This window comes from Accipiter gentilis, chromosome 4, assembly GCF_929443795.1.
Source record: "Accipiter gentilis chromosome 4, bAccGen1.1, whole genome shotgun sequence".
Taxonomy (NCBI): domain Eukaryota; kingdom Metazoa; phylum Chordata; class Aves; order Accipitriformes; family Accipitridae; genus Astur; species Astur gentilis.
The window spans coordinates 2,874,613-2,895,698 of NC_064883.1; the positions used below are offsets into that span (position 1 = coordinate 2,874,613).

Sequence of the window (21,086 nt, forward strand, 5' to 3'; positions counted from 1 at the left end):
CACATATTTCCCTCTTAGCCCCTCCTTCCCCATCACTTTTAAACCATCTGACCCTATTCAAGCATTAGCAGCAAATCTGAAATATTTTAAGTTCCAAAAATTCAATCTCACTAGACACTAGAGAAAACACAGCAGAGTCACAAAACAGAGGGTCATTAATCCCAGCAGCCTCAGAAGGATTTGTTGCATGGCATACACCCCTCTCCTTTAAGTGTAACTATTTTAACACTTCTGCAGTAACAGCCCAAGAAAGTAGAGCACGGCAAGCAGTACCTATGCAGTTCTTTCTGATGTAAGAACTCAAATTCACCCAACCTGATAAATATGTATCTGTCTCCAAAACTCAAGCCATTTTTAACGGCTGTTCCGTGACTTTCTTCTCTAATAACTATCTATACTAGCAATAAAATCTGTTTTTATTCAAAAGGAAATAACTACTAAAGTGACGTGCAACAAATAAACAAAAACTAAACACTAAAATTTTGAACACTGTTTTTTCGGCAGTTTAGGGGCTTTTTTTAAAGACACGTTCCATCAGTTTTGTGGAATTTAGCCTGCAATTTACTGTGAGCTGAAGTGACTGACAGCAGAAACCAAGATACCTCAGGCAAACCAGGTCACTCAGATTTTTTCTTGCTGTTTCATGATTAAAGGTTGACCACAAAAACCTTTACTTTCTCCAGAATGACACGCTTGGTTGGTTAAATATGCAGGCAATTAACATAGAGATAACATGCATTTAAATGGAGGTCCCATTGACCCCCATCTCCTGGCTGCAACCTTTGCTCTGAAAGCAGACAGCTTAGCAAAAATATTCAATTAATAAAAAGCCATGAAGGGCAACAAGTCCATTTTAATTCATTTAAAAACAAATTCTGTTTACTGCTCCATATTAATAAGTTAATAAACAACAACACCAGGACTAATACCACAAGCAATAAGGGCATGTGGCTGAAAGATCTTTATAGAGATCATATAAAAAAAAAAAAAAATCTGGGTTTTTTTCCTTTGTTTAGATAAAACAGAATATTCTACAAGTAATGAAGTGAACAAAGCCTGTTGTCTTATACATTTGAGCCCCATCTTTCCTGTTCATGTCCTATCCCAAGTGTGACGCTACAACTTGCTGTAGTAACTCCAATCCCCCATCCCAAGCATTCCTTACCTACCCTCTCCTCCAATACCCATACCTCCCTCCCAAACTCCTGGTTGGGCAAAACCAGCACAAGCTCTGGCTCCACCATAGATAAGCAAGTGGTGAATTACTGTGATTACTTTAGGCAGAGTAAAACTAAACCCACCCTGCATTTCCTGCAGCAGGAGCACTGAGTCTCCAACTGTAAATAGCTGCCCGTTTTCTGAAAACATTTAACTCTGTTGTATTTGAAAGTCCCAGTCCTCTGGCACATATGCTTGACACTGGCCAATAAGTTGTAAAATTCTATGTGAATAAAAAACTGAAATCTTGGCGACTCTGAAATTATAAACCGAGCTAAAACTTGGGGGTTTTAAAATAAACGAAAAATTGAACTATTAGTAATTTTTTAATCAAACTTGTAATTCAGGGGTCCAGAGAAACCACATATCACACCACTGCCATCTAATGGAAGAAAACATCAGCCGATCATTGGTCCTGAGGAAGACCCAGAAAAAAACTATTTCATCAAGTAGGAGGGTTGTTTCTACCACCCCTAACATGGCCTCCTCCTTTTCTCATATATAAATTTAGCTCTCCTCAAAACATTCTGGGTTGAAAAAACTCACTAAATGTTATCCAAATGTATGACTATTCTCAGAAGAGCTGAAAGACTGGTTTGGGGTTTTTCTTTTTTGGAGAATTCAGTATTTCAAAAAAAATGTTATTTAACTCCATTCAAAGTCATAAAATTACTCACAGTATCTAAATTAATTGTGGACCCTGCTCTTTTTCAAAGCCCTGGGCTGCAAAGTCCATAGGACAAGGTTGTCTTTTAATTAATTTTTATAGACTACAATTGTTTTCTGTACCGTTGATTAACACCTAGAGTTTTACTGCTGTACAGCTACCATAACCTAAATAGATGGAGTAATATTAATAATGCCTACCAGTTCCTTCCCCAGAACTGGTGTGGGTGGGTTTTTTGTTCAGTGTTGAGGGAGCTACATCTTTATTGCCAGAGGTTATGATTTTTCTCCTGTGTTGCACATATATTCCTACTCGAGCAATCCTACGCCATCTCCAGACAGGCAGCCCTCAAATACCCAGAGAGACAGATTTATTAAAAATGATGGCACAGTCTGTTAGTGTTTTACTTTCACAGTATATTTACCAAGAAAGAGAACATTTATTTAATTCACTAGGGTAAGAGAGTTCTACTCTTCTAAACAAAAGCCAGGGACGTGCATTAATAGGGGAAAATGCTAGCCGTTACTTCTCTGATTGCTGGCATACCGCAGAAGTGAAGTCACGCTATAATTAACAGATCTGATTCAGAATGGTTCCTGTTGTGTACCTGTGTCCAGTAGGAATCTGTCAATTGGATTTAGTATCAAATTGTTCCTATACCAAGTTATCATTTGTTTTGCATATTCTGTATAATCTGAGAGCGCATGATGGAGTTGGCTCTAGCAAAACTATGGAGCCAGGCACCGTCCTCCTCTGCCTCTGCCTGGGGGCTTCCACAGGTCAGCTGCTGCACTGAAGGTCTTCAGACTTTGAAGAACCAACTTCTCAGCAGAGTACCACCACTTTTAGAAGAGATGACCTGCCTTCAAGCAACCAGAGGCCAAACATATGAGATGCTCTATCATGGCATCAGAGAAAAAAAGTTTAAGCAAAGTGATTCTGCAAGACAGTTGAAAAAGCCAACGCGTTGCAAGTAAGCTTTCAACAAAGCTGATTATGAGCCGCTGTTCAAAGAGAAAAAAATTCTCTTCTACTCGATTCTGTGATATAAAATAGATATTTCCAAGTCTGCTGAGACCACTAAGAGCCTACTAACATTACCCAGTCCCAAAATGCACTTCAAACGCATGCCAAGCTATTGCAAAGTTTTATACAGACCAATGAATCAAAACATTAATCACTGTGTATAAATGGAAATTTTACTTTTTTATTTCTCTGGAAGGAAACAAAATTAAACCAATTATTTGCCACTGATATGGGCCTGCAAATTTTGGAAGCAGTAAATTAAGAATAATCACAGATTAGATATGTCACAGAATACTTGAGCATCTTGGGTCTCCTTACAGAAAATATTTGCTAGGCCATGAGTTCATTTATGAAAAGATAATGACCCAGGAAATATTTTCCTTAATTGCAAAGCAGCCATTTAAGAAGGTGCCTGGGGAACTAATTAGAAAGGAGTTTCCTCTGTAGAGGACCTGGCTTTAAACTCGATAAGCAATTTTTAGAGGACCTGCTTGAGACAGAGCACTTAGTCAAGAATGTTTGCTGAGGTGCAGCAACATTTTGCAGAAGTGGAGGCGTGTATGTCTCCAAGTCCTCACCATGGCAGGGCAGCAGCCCAGTGCTGGCACACTCTAGCTATGATGACTTGCTCAGCACGACTCATCAAACCCTTTCCTATTTCACTTCAGTAGATGTGGAAAGAATTCAAAACTATACAAACAAGAGAATCTCTACCTCCAAGCTAAAGTGAGATTTTGCAAAACACTCACATGTTTGCCAAGACACATATAACGCCTGCTGACCAACCCAACAGGTGCCAGGAAAATAGTTCACCCAACAGCATCACATGCTCCCACTGAGTGTCATTGCTTCTTTACATTACCTAAACATCCATAAATACAACATCTGTAAGTTCAAGGGGATAGCTACATATGTATTTTTGAATATACATATGCACTATTTAATTTTCCCCATCTAGTTTCTGGTAACTTCTTAAAATGGTCAGATTTACACAGCATCATAGTTCATGAGCCTGCAGATCAAACAAGCTTTCATTTGATAAGGTAGGGTGTGAACTTATCACACAGTGAACAACATCATGGTTTCTTATTGGCAATTCTTTCATTTTATTTTAATGTATGCCTGCCTTTACGGTGTTTAGATGTCTCCTTTAGGCATTTTTCCTAAAGACTTGGCTCCCAGTCTCATGTGGTTACAGAGTAATATCACTTTTTTATTTAAACAGAAAAAAAATAAATCTCAACGTTTACTTATAAAAAAACCACAGGACTGAAACTAAAGTTTCAAAAAACAGAAAACAAACTAAAGAATCTTCCAAACATTTATAAATTTTAAACAACTAACCTCATGATGTGTAATGTAACTCTTGTTATCAAAAAACTTAGCATGGCAAGTTTGCTTTTGTTGTTGTTGTTGTTCACTGTTTTGAAATGGGACTTATTGACACTGCTGAAGATTTTGTCCTTCTAACTTAGGAGATGTGGGTTTATCAGCTGGCTTGCTAACCAGAATTGGCACAACTCAGCATAGTTTGTGTCCTCTGTTCAAGACACCCAGTATCAGAAAGACCAGATTAGTTGGGGCTGCTACAGGTCAGTAGTGAGATGGATCAGCAGAGCCATAGATAAAACTTGCTGAGCACCTGCCCACACGCAGCATCTATCCAGCCTTCACAAACGCCTCACTGTCAGAAATCCTGCTAAAGTAAAATATTCCACATTGCTACACTTACAGCAAGTTGTGAACTATTATGCCACTGATTACATGAGACTTTGGAGTGGATCAAAAAAAAGACATCCCCCCAAAAAAAGCAAACAAACAAACAAAACTAATGCACAAAAAATCACCACATAAATTGTCTATGCCGGCATCAAAAATAAGATTGATTTATTTGTTACACAAGTCTAGAGTTTCAAAATTAAATAAGTCTGTTTTACAAATTACTTACTTTCTACAAGATCCATTTCCCCTTGAAGCACGCTGTGCATGCTCTCCTAGTGTGAACAGTTTACAGTCTGTGATCAGGCACAGACCTACTTGGCTGGATTTTTTTTCTGTCTCAGAATGGCAATTCTGAGAATCATAAATAACACAGCACAGTTATTGCAATTTCAGCTTATTCCCAATAAATAAAATTTATTAACTAAATAGCTTTCTATGTAGCTGTTCTGGTTTCGGCTGGGATAGAGTTAACTTTCTTCCTAGTAGCTGGTATAGTATTATGTTTTAGATTTAGTATGAGAAGAATGTTGATAACAGACTGATATTTTCAGTTGTTGCTAAGTAATGTTTATACTAAGTCAAGGATTTTTCAGCTTCTCATCCCCAGCCAGCAAGAAGGCTGGAGGGGCACAAGAAGTTGGGAGGGGATGCAGCCAGGGCAGCTGACCCAAACTGGCCAAAGGAATATTCCGTACCATGTGACATCACGCCCAGTATATAAACTGGGGAGAGTGGGGCTGGAGGGGGGATCATTGCTTGGGAACTGACTGCGCATCAGTTGGCGAGTGGTGAGCAATTGCATTGTACATCACTTGATTTGTATATTCTAATTCTTTTTTTTATTGTTATTGTCATTTTATTATTGTTAACATCATCATTATTTTTCTTTCCTTTCTGTCCTATTAAAGTGTCTTTATCTCACCCCACGAGTTTTACTTTTTTCCGATTCTCTCCCTCGTCTCACGGGGGGGGGGGGGGGGGGGCAGTGAGCAAGTGCCTGTGTGGTGCTTAGCTGCTGGCTGGAGTTAAACCATGACAGCAGCTTAGCTCTTTCTTCACTAGCTTATTATTTTACATAGACTTGCTTCGTGTTGCTAGTCACAACCAAATTGTGCCATTTTAAGTATAATAGGAATAAGAATTAATAAAGTGAAAATGCATAACTTCATATGATCACAAATAACTTTTAGTCTTCACAGAATATGTGCAAAAACCCTACTGTCTAAAATTTAAAGTTATGAAAGTATTTTGTCTAACATACACACCGAAGTATATCTACTATATGCTTATAAGCTTTGTTTATCAGAACACCAGAGCAGGAGCTTCCAGCTCATGAAGCTCCAATGCATTAGGGTACTTACGGATGCTGGTGAACTTAAGCAGATGAGTAGCACCACTGACAAAAGGCAAGACAGACTCCTTTTGGGAGATATGAAGCAACACTTTATCATGCCATTCCAATTACCTCCAACACTTATAGTAAGCCTCCGGTTATCTCATTTTTGTTACACAAATAAACTCTCAATTTATAAAATACGTCATGGTAAGTTTTAAGTCCTGGTCTAAAAACAGCAAGGCAAGTGGAGAAATAAAATTGTATGTGATATATGGTGGGTTAACACAGATGACCTCATGGCATTTTTTTTTTACCATAAACCCACCGCAATCCTAATGACTGCATATTTGCATCCCCAGTTTTTGTATCTTAAAAATGAATAGATCATTACTAACATTTCTCAATAAGAAAAAGTCATAATGAAATATTAAAATTATAAGTAGAGTCTCTATAGTGCCCCTCATCATGTTAGGCACATTTCTCTCCTAAGACAAACACTACTATTCAACAATCAAGTCATATATGGTTTGAAAAAATATACATAAAATGAAGAATACACAGTTGAAGTGTTTGTCTCCTACAAATCACTGATTCATAGGTTTTATTTTTTAAAAAAATTCCCACAGGTGGGATTTTGGACTTTTAGTCATTCTCCTGTGCTCATCCTCTAAGGTCCTAGCAAAATACTTGAAATCATATGAGCTCCTGATTAAACCAGGAAGTAAATCTGCATGCATGCAATTAAAGTGTCTGCAAGGGCAGATGCAGATGACAGTAATTCATACTCTAAGAAACGGGCTTGTGTATTTGGCAGATTAACTGTTCTGTATTCCATTGCTATGAGGTATGGAAACTGTACTGTGAAACAACCATTACTCATTCCCTCGGCTCTAAGCACGTAGGTCTATCAAAGGCAAGCCAGTCCGGAGAGGGTGGAGGGCGAGGGCTGGAAAGAGAAGAGTCTACACGTTTCAGATTAACGCTTCTCTTGAATAGTTTCTTTTATTTCATTTCCCCTACTTTTTAAATTAGCAAATACAGTAGGCCCAGAAGGGAAATGCAAGGGGAGAAGGAAAGAGGGGAGGGAAAGGGAAAAAGCAAAAGCAGCCAAAACTCTCCAACTTGTTCGTTAGGGTTTTTGTGTTTGAACATCTGAATGAATCATGTGTCTGTTTTTCATTATTCTCCATATGTGATAGTTCCCTGCTTTGTTCAGTGATTTCTGGCCATTTTGTTATGACTGTGTTTATTTTGTTTTATATCTTGTTCTATTACAGGGTGATTGTTGCTTCTCCTCTGCTTCACTTAGTTGTTATGCCACCAACAAAGAGCAATCTGAAAATGAGAGGTTACGTCAAAAGGTTTCCCTAGTGAACTCCCTTGAAGCACATATGATTACTTTAGACCCAACTGCTTAATTCATACCAGGGAGAAATCCTCAGGTAACACTACTCCTTAGCACAACAGGAATGTAGTGGGTATCTTTTTAATAATCTGAGGAATAGTAGAGAATTACTTCAAGTCCATTGCAGAGCGTTTTCCTTGTTTTTCCAAGAGGAAACCTAACACTTCTTGCTAAGCAGTAACCTCTTTTAACAGATCTTCTATTACATGGATATTCGAAATAATTTCTTTGCTATATTAACTATTTTCCATTTTCAGCTCTACTCCATACCTTGGTTAACACACAAATGATGCTGAAAGAGACTCTGAAATCTCCAACCATGTGATAACTTCTTCCATCATCTCCTTGAATTTAATCCACGCTACTGCACTGGATACACATCACGGGATGATGTGTTCATTTAACAAGATACCTCATACTTTGTGGAAGGCGAGTGAGATGCAAAAGACTGGAAAGGAGCAAACAAATTGCCTGTTTTTTGCTTTTTGTTGTTTGGGGTTTTTTTTTAAAGGAATGAATGTTGGCCGCAGTGTATTAGAGAGACTTTCAACTTCTGGAAAAAGCTTAGAGCAAGTAGTCATATAAATCCATTCACAGACCCTCAAAGGAAAGAGGACATTAGTACCATGCAGCATGGACATAACAAGAATAAATGATGTCAGATTGTAGTTCCATTGAGAAGTATGTAACTAGTCTTATAGATAGGTAAGTACTACATATTTTAGTTAAACCTTGGTTGTCTCTCATAACTTGAGAAGACAGGAGAAATAAATCTAGCTAAAACTGCTGTGATGTAGGTGCCAAACTGAATAACAGATCCAATTAAAAAAAGTTCTCAATGGCTACCTGGTGTACTGAGAGGGCTTCCTCAAAAGCCTTCCCCAGGTCTGTTGTTATTCAGTCTTTTCCAAATTATCTTGTCCAGTGGATTAGAGAAATCATTTATTAACTGTGAAGAGGATACTGAAGAGGTAAGTGCTGCAAGCACTCTGAGGACTTAAGATTTGAGAATAATCTTAGCAAATTAAGGAGTAGCTGGGAAAAAAAATGGGATAAAATTCAATACAGACAAATGAAAAGTGCTAGCCTTAGGAGGGAATAATCAACAGGACAGAGCAGAGCACACAATAAGGAATGCCTGACTGGCAGCAGTGCTGGAGGAAAGAGTAACAGAACCAAGGGCTGCAGAGAACCTCTTAGCATATATCAGTAATGTTGTTTTCATGCAACACCCTGTGCCTCAGAAATATATCTATATTTTAAATACACATAGTTATTTGCATGGATATAGCAACAAAGAAGAGTCATGTGATCACAGAGAAGACAAATGAAATGACTTCTCCACACTATTTAAAATGGTAAGATTTAGGCCATCTGATATCCTGTGCCTGGCTTTAAGGTCTTCAAGTAAGAAGTGAGCTAAAGGGAGATCAGCAAAGTGCAATATAATCAGAAACTTAAAACAAATTGCCTTTAAGGAGAAAGTGAAAGGACCAGTGTTTACTCTAAGGAAAAGTTATGGCAGAGGCATAGCAGTCTTCAAATATATATGTTTGTTGAAAAGGGGAAGGGAATAAACTGTTCTGCATGTCCACTGGGGATAAGAAAAGAAGCAATAGGCTTAAATTGCATCAAGGGAGATTTGGGTTAGACATTAGGAAAGGCTTCATTATAGTGAGGAGAGGGAGTGCTATCACATATTGCCTGAGGAGCTTGAGGAATCTCCACTGCTGGAGGCCTTTGAGCAGTGGGCTAGAGCTGATCCTGCCCCAAGGCAGGTCCTAATCTTTTTGGGTCCCTTCCACTGATTCCTGGGAAGCTTTTTTTTTTTTTTTTTTTGGCAGCCTTATTGAAAAGGAAGGAAATTGTACCCAGCATTTAAAGCAGCAAGTCTATTCTTTTTATGCCACGAAGCATACTGTTAATAAATCCAATTACGTTTATGATCTTTTAATAGCACCACTTATGTCATAAAGAACCATCTTTGAAAACACAAATAAATATCTCTGCCCTACAGTGTAGTACAACAGCATGAAAGCAAACTTTTACAAAATTCCAACTCACTGTTATATGGCCTCCACTACAATAATCTTAAAGCTAACTATAATATAAAGAACACCAAACCCAGATGTTTTTTCTTTCTCAAAATTCTACCATTCATATTCTTTACAATCTTTCCACTTCACATTTTGTGTTTCGCAAACAGATCCATTCCTTTCCTTGTTTACCACTGGCAATGGGAGCAGAAGGAAGTTCTGATCACCCACCACCATGTTCGTGGAGTGGTTACCAGTCAAACGTGTTTAAAAACAAAACAAAAAGTTAAGAACGATCATTGAGCACACTTCCCCCGAGACTCTCTCCACCAACCTTTAGGCACCCAGCTAAAGTATCTACACTGACAACACAGTGGCCTCAGACAACCGAGATCAGCGGAGACAAATACATTTCTCTCTCCCATGGACTACATCTCATTATTCAACATACAGCCCAGTTCAAATCCAACTCCATCAGCTTGATTTGTGTTGCCATTTCAGATGGACAAATTTCAGAAAAAAGATGAAAAGATGAAAAAAGGATGGAGTTGACACATGAGAGAGCAGAAAACACCTCGGTCTTCTATGGTAGCGGGAAGGGGGACAAGGACCTACATGTCCCCTGTCCCTAAAGGAAGGCCTTAGTTGGAGCATAAGCCAGTGAAGAGTGGTCCCAGGGTAACTCCAACCTACCTAATCACAGACTCTCTTTCTTATCCTTCACATCAGCAGCTCAGGCCCCTCCAGCTCTCCTAGGCCTAAGCCTCAACTCCTTCCTGCCCCAGAGCCCTATCCCCAAGCGTTCCTACCCCAAAGCCCTTCCTATCCTACTACAGCACTCTTTTTTCTTGTTAAACCAGCTCAGAGCCCATTCAATCCACTCAGCTCCTTTGTAGCCCCATCATGCTGCAAGTTCCCCTCTCCCTACAACTCCCCATGCTGCACCTTGCCTCTAAAACTCAAATCTCCTGGCCATGCAACAGCCAGTGCCAGGCACGTCCATTGCCTCCTGCCTTTGAAGCTGCAGCACTCACCGCTGTGCCGCCCCGGCCACCCTGCCACGGCTTTCTGCACCTGGCCCAGCCAGGTATGAGGGTATGCCTTCATAATACAATCAAAACAAAACAAAAACCAAAAACCAACAACCACAAAAACAACCAAACCAACCAGATTTTGTTCCTGATGTAATATTCAAAGAAATGCAGACAGAGCAACGTTATCAGAAGTCTGCCGGAACAGTGCTCCAAGGAAAAGCACATCCAGGCAAAAGCAAACGCACAGGGCTGCTTCTGAGGATGGCCCGTGACTGATCAGGTTGGTGGAGTTTTCCAAGACTAGAACTGCAGTCTTCCAGTCTACTTTTCTCTTGAGTGGCTAATGAATGCTGTTGTGGCAGGCAATTGGTAAAGGGACACAATTCTACAAACTGCAAGAACACCATTGGTACAGCTGGCAGGATTTTGACCCATCTTGTAATTTCCCCAAATGTCTTCCTGTCTTCCTTTTCGTCTTCTCTCCCCACCCCATCTGGCCACGCATGAGATATTCCTGTACTGCAATACTTTTTTTTTTACTAGCTCATATAGAAATGCTGTCCAGAATGTGCTTCTTATCAGAAGAACCCACTTTAGTAGATCTTATTACTCCAAAAGGATTCTGTATATCACTACTGTAAAGTTACAGAGTCATTTTAAAGCAGAGCTTCTCCCCCCTACACTTGACGGCTCTTTAGACTGGTAAATGAATAACAATTCTAGCCCTGAGATACTACTAGACATGTTAGTCAATATTTATCTAGGCAAATAAAGCTATACATACACACATGAAACATGCTATAAATCACTAAAAAAAGTGTTTTCGTACATTAGCAGAAAAATTAAGAACATAAAACTGGGAGAGGAATCATTTTTACATCTTGGTATTGCAACTCGTGGATCTATTTGTGTCATAAAGAATACTTTCTTCTTCCAATAACATAGGCCAAGACTTCACAAAAATAGGAAAAATAAACCAGGTTTTGCTTGGGAATCTTTTCCCAAAGGTTTCTCATTTTTATATAGGAAATCAATTTGCATCACTGATGATATCATTCAAATCAGATAGCACTATGTGGTTAGAAGGTAATTTACTTTTCTGCTGAAGCAATTTGATACTTGTTCTGATTTGTGATTTTCATTTTGTTTGTTAATGAAAAAAATTAATGAGCAATGTTACTGGAAACACAACTCAAAGCTTTGGCATTATTAAATATGTTTGTAATATACTGTACATTATGTTGATTGCACAGTTGGAGCCAAAGCCTTGGCAGTCAAGCCACCAGTCAATCATTCAAAGAGACAATGAACTCACAGGGTAGGCGTTTTGCACGTACCTTTGCACTGATTTGTGTTTTTGTCAAGAATTGCCTTTGTGGATACAATTTTCCCATACCTATAGAGAAAACAAAAACCAGAAATATGTGTTATTATATTTTAATAACACACGTAGTTATTTTTGCACACATATAACACATACACTAGGAAGAGATCTAGTGCTCTTGAAAAATCTTTGCCTGATACTCCTGGAGAGGTTCCTTCTGCCACTGCAGTTCAACCAACACCTTTAGAGTCCACCTGAGAAGCACTGATTATTTGCCACATCCTGTCCGTCTCTGGTCACAGTGCTGCACTGCCAGCATAAATGCCAATTATAGCAGGGATTTTAAGAAATCAGCACCAGTAAAGATGTTTCTTTGGTTAATTTAATTAGGTTTGCTTAAAAATATTTTTTTTATTTTTAGCTGCCAAACAAGGTTTGTTTTAATAGAGATGGACCAGTTTCCTCCAGGATTAACAGAAATGCAGGAATTATGGTCATTTTTTTACAAGTATGCACACAAAACTGTGCTCCTGTGTTCATCCATGCCTGCGTACATACACTCTAAACTTCTGTTTTGGATAAACAGAAGTTTTGAGGTTTATGTGCATCTCCTAGCTCTTTCCAAGATGAGTGTTAATACTTATGTGAACTTATATTGCCTCCCATAGATAGCATGGCACTGCATTGCAATTCGATAGACTTAATGTGGTGAAGAGGGAATTTGGGCAGCTACAACTTGTTGCATTAAGCAACTAGACCATAAAATAGGTATCTGTCTTTACCTCACAGAGGTTAAGATTAAAAATGCAGACTTAATAGTAAGTATCACAAAACCCTGGTAAGAGATCACAGATGGTGGCATTTATGAATTAATATAAGACTTCAGGAGAATAAGGAAAATAATTTTATTCCTCAAGTCACTGATATGTCTTGGTCTCTGCTTCAATGAAGAGAACTTCCTCTAAAATGTCCTTTCCCAGATTTTTTAAAAAAGCATTAGTGACACTCTGATAGATGGGCTTTCATTTGGAAGACTTTTCCATGGAACGCAACTTTCACCGCCAATGAAGGATGTATTACTATAAAAGATTATAATAAAATTGTATCTTCTAATGGCAAAGCAACACCCATGTACCAACTGTTCATCAATTATAAACTACTGAAATGTATGGCAGACCAATTTTTAATCTTCATTAACAGCAATATAAATTTGGTGTTACTGACTTCTACTTGGAAGTCCAGAAACCAGGATGTGGAAGACCTTGCTGTAATTCCCTTCTCTGCCTCAGGAGGAAACCCAAGTCTCCTACTGTACAGAAAAGGAGTCTAAGGGCAGCTACAGCACTGTACTACATATTCAAGGCCATGCTCTTCTCTGACCTACCAGTCTATAAACATACCCAGTAAACCAGGGGAAAAAAAAACCCAACAAACAGACAGGGAACCAAAGAGGGAATGATACCATCACTCACAAGCAAAAGGGACCTTTGGGCTTCACTCTGGGACCCAGCAAACACTTAAATATCTCATGAAGGGGGAGCAGTGCCAACAAGAAAGACTGGGAGCAGCCTGTCTGAACATACTCTTTGGTACCAGCACAGATTTGAGGCAATTTCGTGCCTGACAAAGTTTGCAGCTGAAGTTTCCACACTGTGAGTGACGTGTAACCACTTAGCTTTAGATACAGGCCACTGTCTCTCCATCTCTCTTTACTCTGTTTTCATGACTGATGCAAAGTGAGACTTTCCATTTCACTGTTTTTCCCTTCCAGAAGAACCCACAAAAGCATTTGTTTCCATTTGACTTTCATTTTGGAGTGGAAAAACATGTTTTGCTTTGGTTTATTTCAGACTGAAACCAGTCAGGAGGAGGGCAAACTGACCTGAAGGCATTAACAGTTTATGCAATCTAAGTTGAGCCCCAATTCAGCCATCTTTTAGGAACCAAAAAAATCGTACAAGCCTTCCTCCCCTCCACACACCCCCCTTTTTTGGCTGGCTCAGTAGGCAGGCAGGATTTTGTGCTCTGAAGGCAGGTGTAATCCATTGTATGCTCCACCATGATGCGTACATGGACAGGTAGTTGTGGGTCTATTTTGCCATAGATGGCTCCACACCAAACACATACATAGCAGATTTAATGTTAACCATGCTTTTCTAACATGAGGTGTTTCCAGAATTGGGGCCTTTATACTCACTTATGTTCCACTTAATTTTATAATTCTTCATGGTAATACCTGAAGTTGACTTTGGCCTCAAAGACATTAGAGCACATATCTTAAGAAGGCAAAGCCAAATTATCTGCCAGTGTGATTTATGGTTGTTCAGTGGGCCAACTTACCCAGCAGGAAATTTGGCCCACATGGTGCATCTTCATTTATTTGATTTATTTAGATTTAAAATCAAATTAATGAAAAGCATGCAAAAACATGCCTATCTTGTACAGCAAAGGGCCTCTGACAGATATATGGAAAAAGAATCCAACAAAAATCAGCGGCTAACCCACAACAACCTCAAATAAAACACAACCCCTACCTAAACTTCCGCCAACAAAAACTAACACCCAGCCTCCATTTCAGTCCAGCCACTCCTAATGAATTGATATGTTGTTTCATCCAAGTCATGTGAGAGCTAAAAGTTAACATTTCTTGCCAGCAGCGACAGGCATTTGTGGTTCCACTGCTTTTATTACAGATTTCCCAGAGTTATTTGCTACATACTGTGATCCTGCAAACACTTAGTTACACTAGAGATTTTACTCACAGAAGTAATTCAGTTCAGAAGAGGTTTCCTCCCGCACATAAAGTTACGTGCACACCTTCACATTTGCAAAAACAGACATCAGAGTAGTAAGAGGCACCACGATAACAAACACTGTTATAGGCAATTAGCCATATGCAGGCGATTTAATCTACTGCTATAAACCTTGAGCACTACCACAAGAAAGTAATTGGAATTAATTTGGACACTGTTTTCCTAAATATTTCAAGTAATTATTTTACAGTAATCAGAACATCAGTTCTAATGAAGAATGTTAGTTTGTGTGCTGCATGAAATCAGGAAGGTATTTTGTTCCTACAAATGTAGTCATATTTCTTTCTTGCAGTCATATTTCTTTCTTGCATGTGTGGGCACTGGTATTAAGTTATGTCTCCTCTCCAAAGTTGTTTGGCTTTCTGTCTGTGTGACCTTTAATTGTGATCTGATTCACCCAGAAGTACCAAAAATGTATTCTTCAATGGGAACACCCACAGAAATAAGGATAAAGTGCATCACAAGACCTGGCCTCTTGTTTTCTTATATTTAAATGGAAACTACTATAAAATTCAACAGCTTGCACACCTCTGTTCTACAAACTATTGATATTAATAATGTAAAAAATACCAAGTATAGTTTGCTTGTTGTGAGAAAACATGAGCACTGTTTAATTTCCTCCTGAGTTACAGTGCATGGAGGTAGTCTTTCAAAGATTTTGAATCAAAAATTCCGGTCAGAAAAAGATAATTGTAGAATTGAGTTCACCTCAATGCCATATTACCAACCCTTCAACATAATGACTGTATCATTAAGGATAACCTACTGCATCACAGTATCCAAGGGAATAGACAGAATGAATCTGTGAGATGGCTACCTCAAGAATGTGTCTACTGAACATCTGAACTGAAATCACTATTCAAAAGATTTCCAGGCATACAACATGTTGTTTTTCATTACATTCTTCCCAAAATGTTCTCTAAATGCATAGTAAGCACAAATAAAATTGTTACATGCTTTTTTAAAAATCATTTTAATCCCTTATATTCAATTATGCTTTTAATGTTTTCCTATGCAATAATTTTCATTTAAAACCAGGTGGTCAGATATTTGAAAGAGCTTCCAGGTCAGGGGCAATGACACAGACTAGAACTTCAGCTCATTAAAGAGGGAACTAAGCAGTGAGATGGTGACTAGTTGTCTTCATTGTTTCTCATAATACATAAGGACTGCCAAGAAAATTATAAGGTTTAAAAATTGCAGAAGGTGGTACTTCCCCAGAACGGAGAGTTACTTGGGGAATTCATTGACACAGCCTGTGCTGATGCCCCACAGAGTGCATCAGAGCCATCAGACAGCTTTTAGGATGGAAAATTTGTCATGAAATTAAAAGCAAAGACACATTTGTGGCCCTGGAAGTCACATACTGCCAGAAACCGGGAGAGGATACCAGAGTAGTATCATTGCATGTTCCCCTTGTTTTAACATCAGGGGCCTCCACAGCTGCTGAAACAAATTCCTGTCTGACCCAGCCCAGCCATTCTTACGTTCCAAGAGAACATTAATTTGGGGGCGGAAATACCTTCTTACAAACATAAACATTTCTACCTTCTCTTGTATATATCGGTTGGGGTGAAACTGTTCAAGTCATCTGATATCCACTATTAAAATTACAAAGGTCACTTAAAAAAACTTCACTTATAAACGGTGGTAATGCACCCAGTGTCACGTGGAGGGTAGGACTAAGGGAAGACCCCACAGTGCTGTGCACAGAGAAACAATCTCCCTGCTCAGTCCCGTCTATGGAGCTATGTCAAAAACCACTCTCAAGAGCCCCATCCCAAAGCACCCCACATTTTCTGACTACTCAGCAGACTCAGCAAAGATGCAAGGAATACAGAATAAGCACTTAACGTACATCAAAGTTGCAGTATCAATAGATCATTTCAAGAGCTTGCAGGCAGGCAGTCGATCAGCACTTACACTGCAGACAAAGCTCGACCCGGTCGTTCCTGGGAAGTTATTTGATAACTGCTGTTAAAATGGAGATAGTTCCTGAAGGAAGCACTTCAGCTGCAAGTGATACCACTTGCAAGATGCGGGAACCTTACCCGCTGCCCATGCTGATCCCAAACCGAGAGGAATTTGCTGTCTTGCGGCACACAAAGGATTTGAGCCATTTCTGCTTCTGCCTGCAGGAAGCTGGGGGTGCAGGGAAGGCAAGAGGGAGACCCAGGGTCAGCAGGCAAGTGAGATTCAGCTGGGGACTAGCCAAGGGCAGAGGAACAAGATGCCACCCGCCCCACCGCTGGCAGGCAATACGCCAAGGTGGGAAGCCTGCTGGGGGGACAGCTGCCACTGAGAGCTGCGGGGTCAAAGGAGGGATCTCCTGGGAGGCCAGACTGGTTGGGGCCACTCAAACTTTTCAGCTTTTCCATGACACTACTGAAAACAAAAGCCTCTGGGATAGACATGTCTTAGTCTGTCGTCCAAGCCAGCCTTTGGGCTGGCGGTGGCTAGTCCTGTAATGCAAAACGGCCATCAGACTGGACAGGCCAAGTCTCTCGCCGCTCGCCTGACTCAGTGCTACGCACAGGCTGCCATCCTCATCTACAAGGCAGTAGGTGCTTAAGCATGTACCAAACACAGCTTCTGCCCAATTCTGGTTACTGCTTGTATGCTCTAAATTAATGTGAAACTTGTAATTTAAACCCAAGTAACCGGTGTACAGAATTCTTCCTTGCTTAGTTAAACCAATGGAGTTATCACATAATTTCTGAATTCAGAGCTTAATAATTACATCCCCAGCATTAGGGTTCACTCAAGGCCTCACGCATTGCTCAGAGCACAATTCACCCAACTGAAAACAGTCTGCATTTCTGGGCATGTAGGTAATATATGCTTTTATCTTGGGAACTTTTGTACTGGGATGAATTTGACCAGCAGTAATTGGATTTAGATAAGCAACTCCGAGGCTTTTTCATTCTTGTGAATTAATATATAAATAGCATAACTGCGTTTATTTTGTTTAAAGCAGACTCTATTAGGAAAACCATGGATTTGTGGAGGGAAAAAAAAGCCCACATTATGAAGGACTAAAGTACAGATGGAACTGCTGTGGGGTTTCTCAGAGAGATGTTATTCCTATTATACACTGCCACGTGAATTTAAGACATCCAAATACATACAAAAGGGAATTTCACTCAGAAAGAAAATTCTGATTTGCATGATCATTTCTGGGCATTTCATCTACTGCATGACATTTTCAATGCTTGTACTTTTTCTCAAAAATACAACACATTATCATTCTATCCATTAACAAAGATTGAGCTGCTTTGTTGCTTTTCTCTGTATATCTTTTCAATTAAAAGAAGGAAAAGTTTAGTCTTAACTATTTTATTCACACAAAAATACAGTAACAAAATTCATGCCATTCAGAGCACCTTTTATTTTCACAGACCAGTGCATGACTTTGGAATAAACAGGAGGAGGTAGTTGCAGGGAACCTACAGTGTACTGGACTAACAAGACCATACTTCTTTAAGAGTTTAACATTTGGCTGCTCCGTCTTCTCTACTTACTTCAGTTTGGCTGTCAAGTTTACAAAAAATCATTCCTTCACTAAATATAAGTTAGGACAGCAACTTAAGGTAACTAGTTGTCCAAGAATTTCAAAAGCACCACAGAAAACAGGAGGGGCCTCTTAAATCCATTGGTTGTACATCTAAAAGAGTCCTGACTTTCAGAAGGGCTCCCGAGTCATTACTACCGAATTCTGTAAGGACAGGTGTCGCTCAGCAATTTTGAAACTCAGACAATATATTTCTGTTCCTAACAATGCAACTAGGAGCCCAGTTTTAAGAAGAGTAATGAATATGAGAAGTGCATCTTCAAGAGACTGTAAGCTGATGAACCACTGAAAGAATGTATGCATATTAAATAATATCTTCTGGTACAGATATTTACTACTGAGGGTGTAGTGATTTGACTCATACATGGGCCCATTTTTCAATATCACCCCATGTCCACTGAAAATATACTTTTCAGAAGTATGAGAGAAAAAAAAGCTACAAAAAACCACAAAATAACTATATGCACATGTCTATGAACACTATTATTGCTTTAGACAAATAAAACCAATATCATACCATTCTCTTGAATAACAGCTCCATGTTAGGAGGAAAGAACCTAGAAGACTATTTCAAATTATGGATCATGGCATTTACTTTACATTGCATTTACAGTTCATATTCAGAAATCCTGCTTTTCAGGACAAGATGCAAGCACCATTTTGCCCAAATCACAGGGCTCTAATATAGCCCTAGAGCACGTGTGTTAGCACCTTTGGTGCTCTTTTATTGAAGAATATAGAAAACTTGGTAATTTTAGTGATGTTTGCTTCTTGTAAAATTTCAACAACCTAGGGCAGAGAATAGTGTAAATAAACCTATTAAAATGTGTGTAGAAACACCTACAACCAAAATATCCCTCTAATGTTAAAATGCTAGCTTTCCGTGTTCCTAAAATCTACTGCTGCTAAAGCACAAGAATGCATCTTGCCTTCACTACAACGATAGAGGCATCTCACATTCAAGTAAAAATGTATTTACAAGACAACACAGGTATTTACCAAGAAAGAGAGAGTCATATTTCCTAGTCAAACTAATCTGCATTCATATACTTAAACATTATATGCACATTCACCCCTGGAAAAATAGTCCCATGTGAAAGTGTACAGGCTCTTGATACTTATTGTAATTGTTTGCAGTACTTGGGAAATTAAGTCAGGTAAAACAGCAGTTGAAGAAATTTAAACAGATACTAAATTTTTGGAACAAGAAAGAACTTGAACTTTCAGACCTGTAAGAAGTATATCACTTCAGTACTTCAAAGGTAAATTTTCCTGTAGCCTTGTTCCTTTCCTTACCAAAATAAAATAAAATTAAAAAAAAAAAGATTTTTTTTTTCTGAATATAAATGAAATTAAGTGGCTTGATTCAACACTTGAAGAAATCAAAGGCAGTTTTTTCATTGCCTTCAGTAGGTACAAGCTCAAATCCTATTCACACATCCTATGCTTATAATAAAGCTACAGATTTGTCACACTCTTGATACCCAAGACAGAATAAAATGCCACTTACTAAAGTGGCACTCCCCATAAAAGCCCAACATTTTACAGTGGGTTTCCCCAGTTTGTTGCAAGTAAGACACTTGGCTCTTAGCTGCAGTTTTACTCTAAACCTTGTTCATTCTGAATTAGTGCTATATATTCTATTCATATTATATCTGTATGTTTGAATATTGAAGCTATTTAAGACTATTTAAAACATGATTACATTATTATATATCACATTTAAATTAAAATTCTGACATTTATATTTTTGCTTTGATAGAAAGCTATGTTTTTCCCTCACAGTTCTGCCATGACAAATAACCAGTGTTAATAATTAATTAGCAAAATATTCTTCAGTTGCTAAATTAAGAATGGAAAACGAAATTCATGCACAAATTAATAACTATGATTTCATGCAGAATACTTCAGTCCTTCTTCTGGGCCATCATTAAATCTTCAACTACTAATTATTCCATATTTGCAAGAATTCAGATGTCTTAAAAAAATAAAATGCAACTTTTGTTGGCAGACACTTAGCAGTGTCACTAAATTTTCTGTATAATGACAGGATGCATTACTGGGAAGACAGCTTAGGGTTCTGAAACCGTTCACAGAATGAGATGTGGTTTATTGTAGCATACCCTAATTATTTTTTTTTTAGAGGTGGGGGAGATAAAAAAAAAAAAAAATCCAAAACCTTTTCTACTATAAAGATATTGCTCATCAGCTTTGGAAGAAAAATTAAGCAGATCTTCAAACTTGAAGAATCTTCTCTATCCAACAGTTCAGTTATTTCAGATATTGTGGAAATAAAGCCCCCCAACAGATCATTCCTGTGTGTAGAATTTATTTACTTTGTATGTTCTTGCATGCTGTGCTGTCTTGTATCCAATTTCTTATTCACAGTCTTGCTTACTTATGGAGGATTCATTGTTAAACTACAGTTGGTATGAACCAGCATGCCAGCATACCATGATATTAATCTCTAAAGTATTCAATCATTTAACAATAGCCTCATTATTCAAGGGAACTCTGAGTGTTCAGTTTGGGCAGATTTTCTGACATGTCACTGAAACAATTTACTCTTAAAAAGAATTCAATGACTGCAACATATTGTAAAATATATATATACACACATATATATGTCTCAATCAGATGGTTCCTCTCCAATAATAGCCAAGAAATGAAAAGGAATTAAAAAGAAAAGGAATAAAAGGAAAAGGCAAGAACTTCAGCTACCACCAGGGACTGTGAACTCAAACTGATAATTTAAAGCTAAAGCATTTTATAGAGTTCACACAGAGGCCATTTGAAACAAATGTGTGAGTGAGACTTCTTGAGTTCACAAAGCTCCCATTTCATTATTTACAAATTAGAAAAATCCAGGTACTTCGGATGTCTTTGGAAACAATGTAGTTTGGGAAGGAATTGTTTCTCAGGATTTTTACATTG

General features: G+C 38.6%; 2 protein-coding genes across 8 annotated transcripts in view; one reads left to right on the top strand and one right to left on the bottom strand.

The window, feature by feature from the left end:
* AZI2 (5-azacytidine induced 2) overlaps positions 1-21,086 on the top strand; it is a 1,028,525-nt gene that overhangs the window by 507,474 nt on the left and 499,965 nt on the right. The window lies entirely within an intron of this gene.
* The window catches only part of RBMS3 (RNA binding motif single stranded interacting protein 3), a 457,623-nt gene that overhangs the window by 320,217 nt on the left and 116,320 nt on the right, over positions 1-21,086 (bottom strand). For all 4 annotated transcript variants that reach the window (XM_049799280.1, XM_049799279.1, XM_049799282.1 and 1 more), the window contains exon 3: positions 11,782-11,840. In XM_049799280.1, the coding sequence (XP_049655237.1) occupies positions 11,782-11,840 (59 nt within the window). The remainder of the gene's footprint in view (positions 1-11,781; positions 11,841-21,086) is intronic.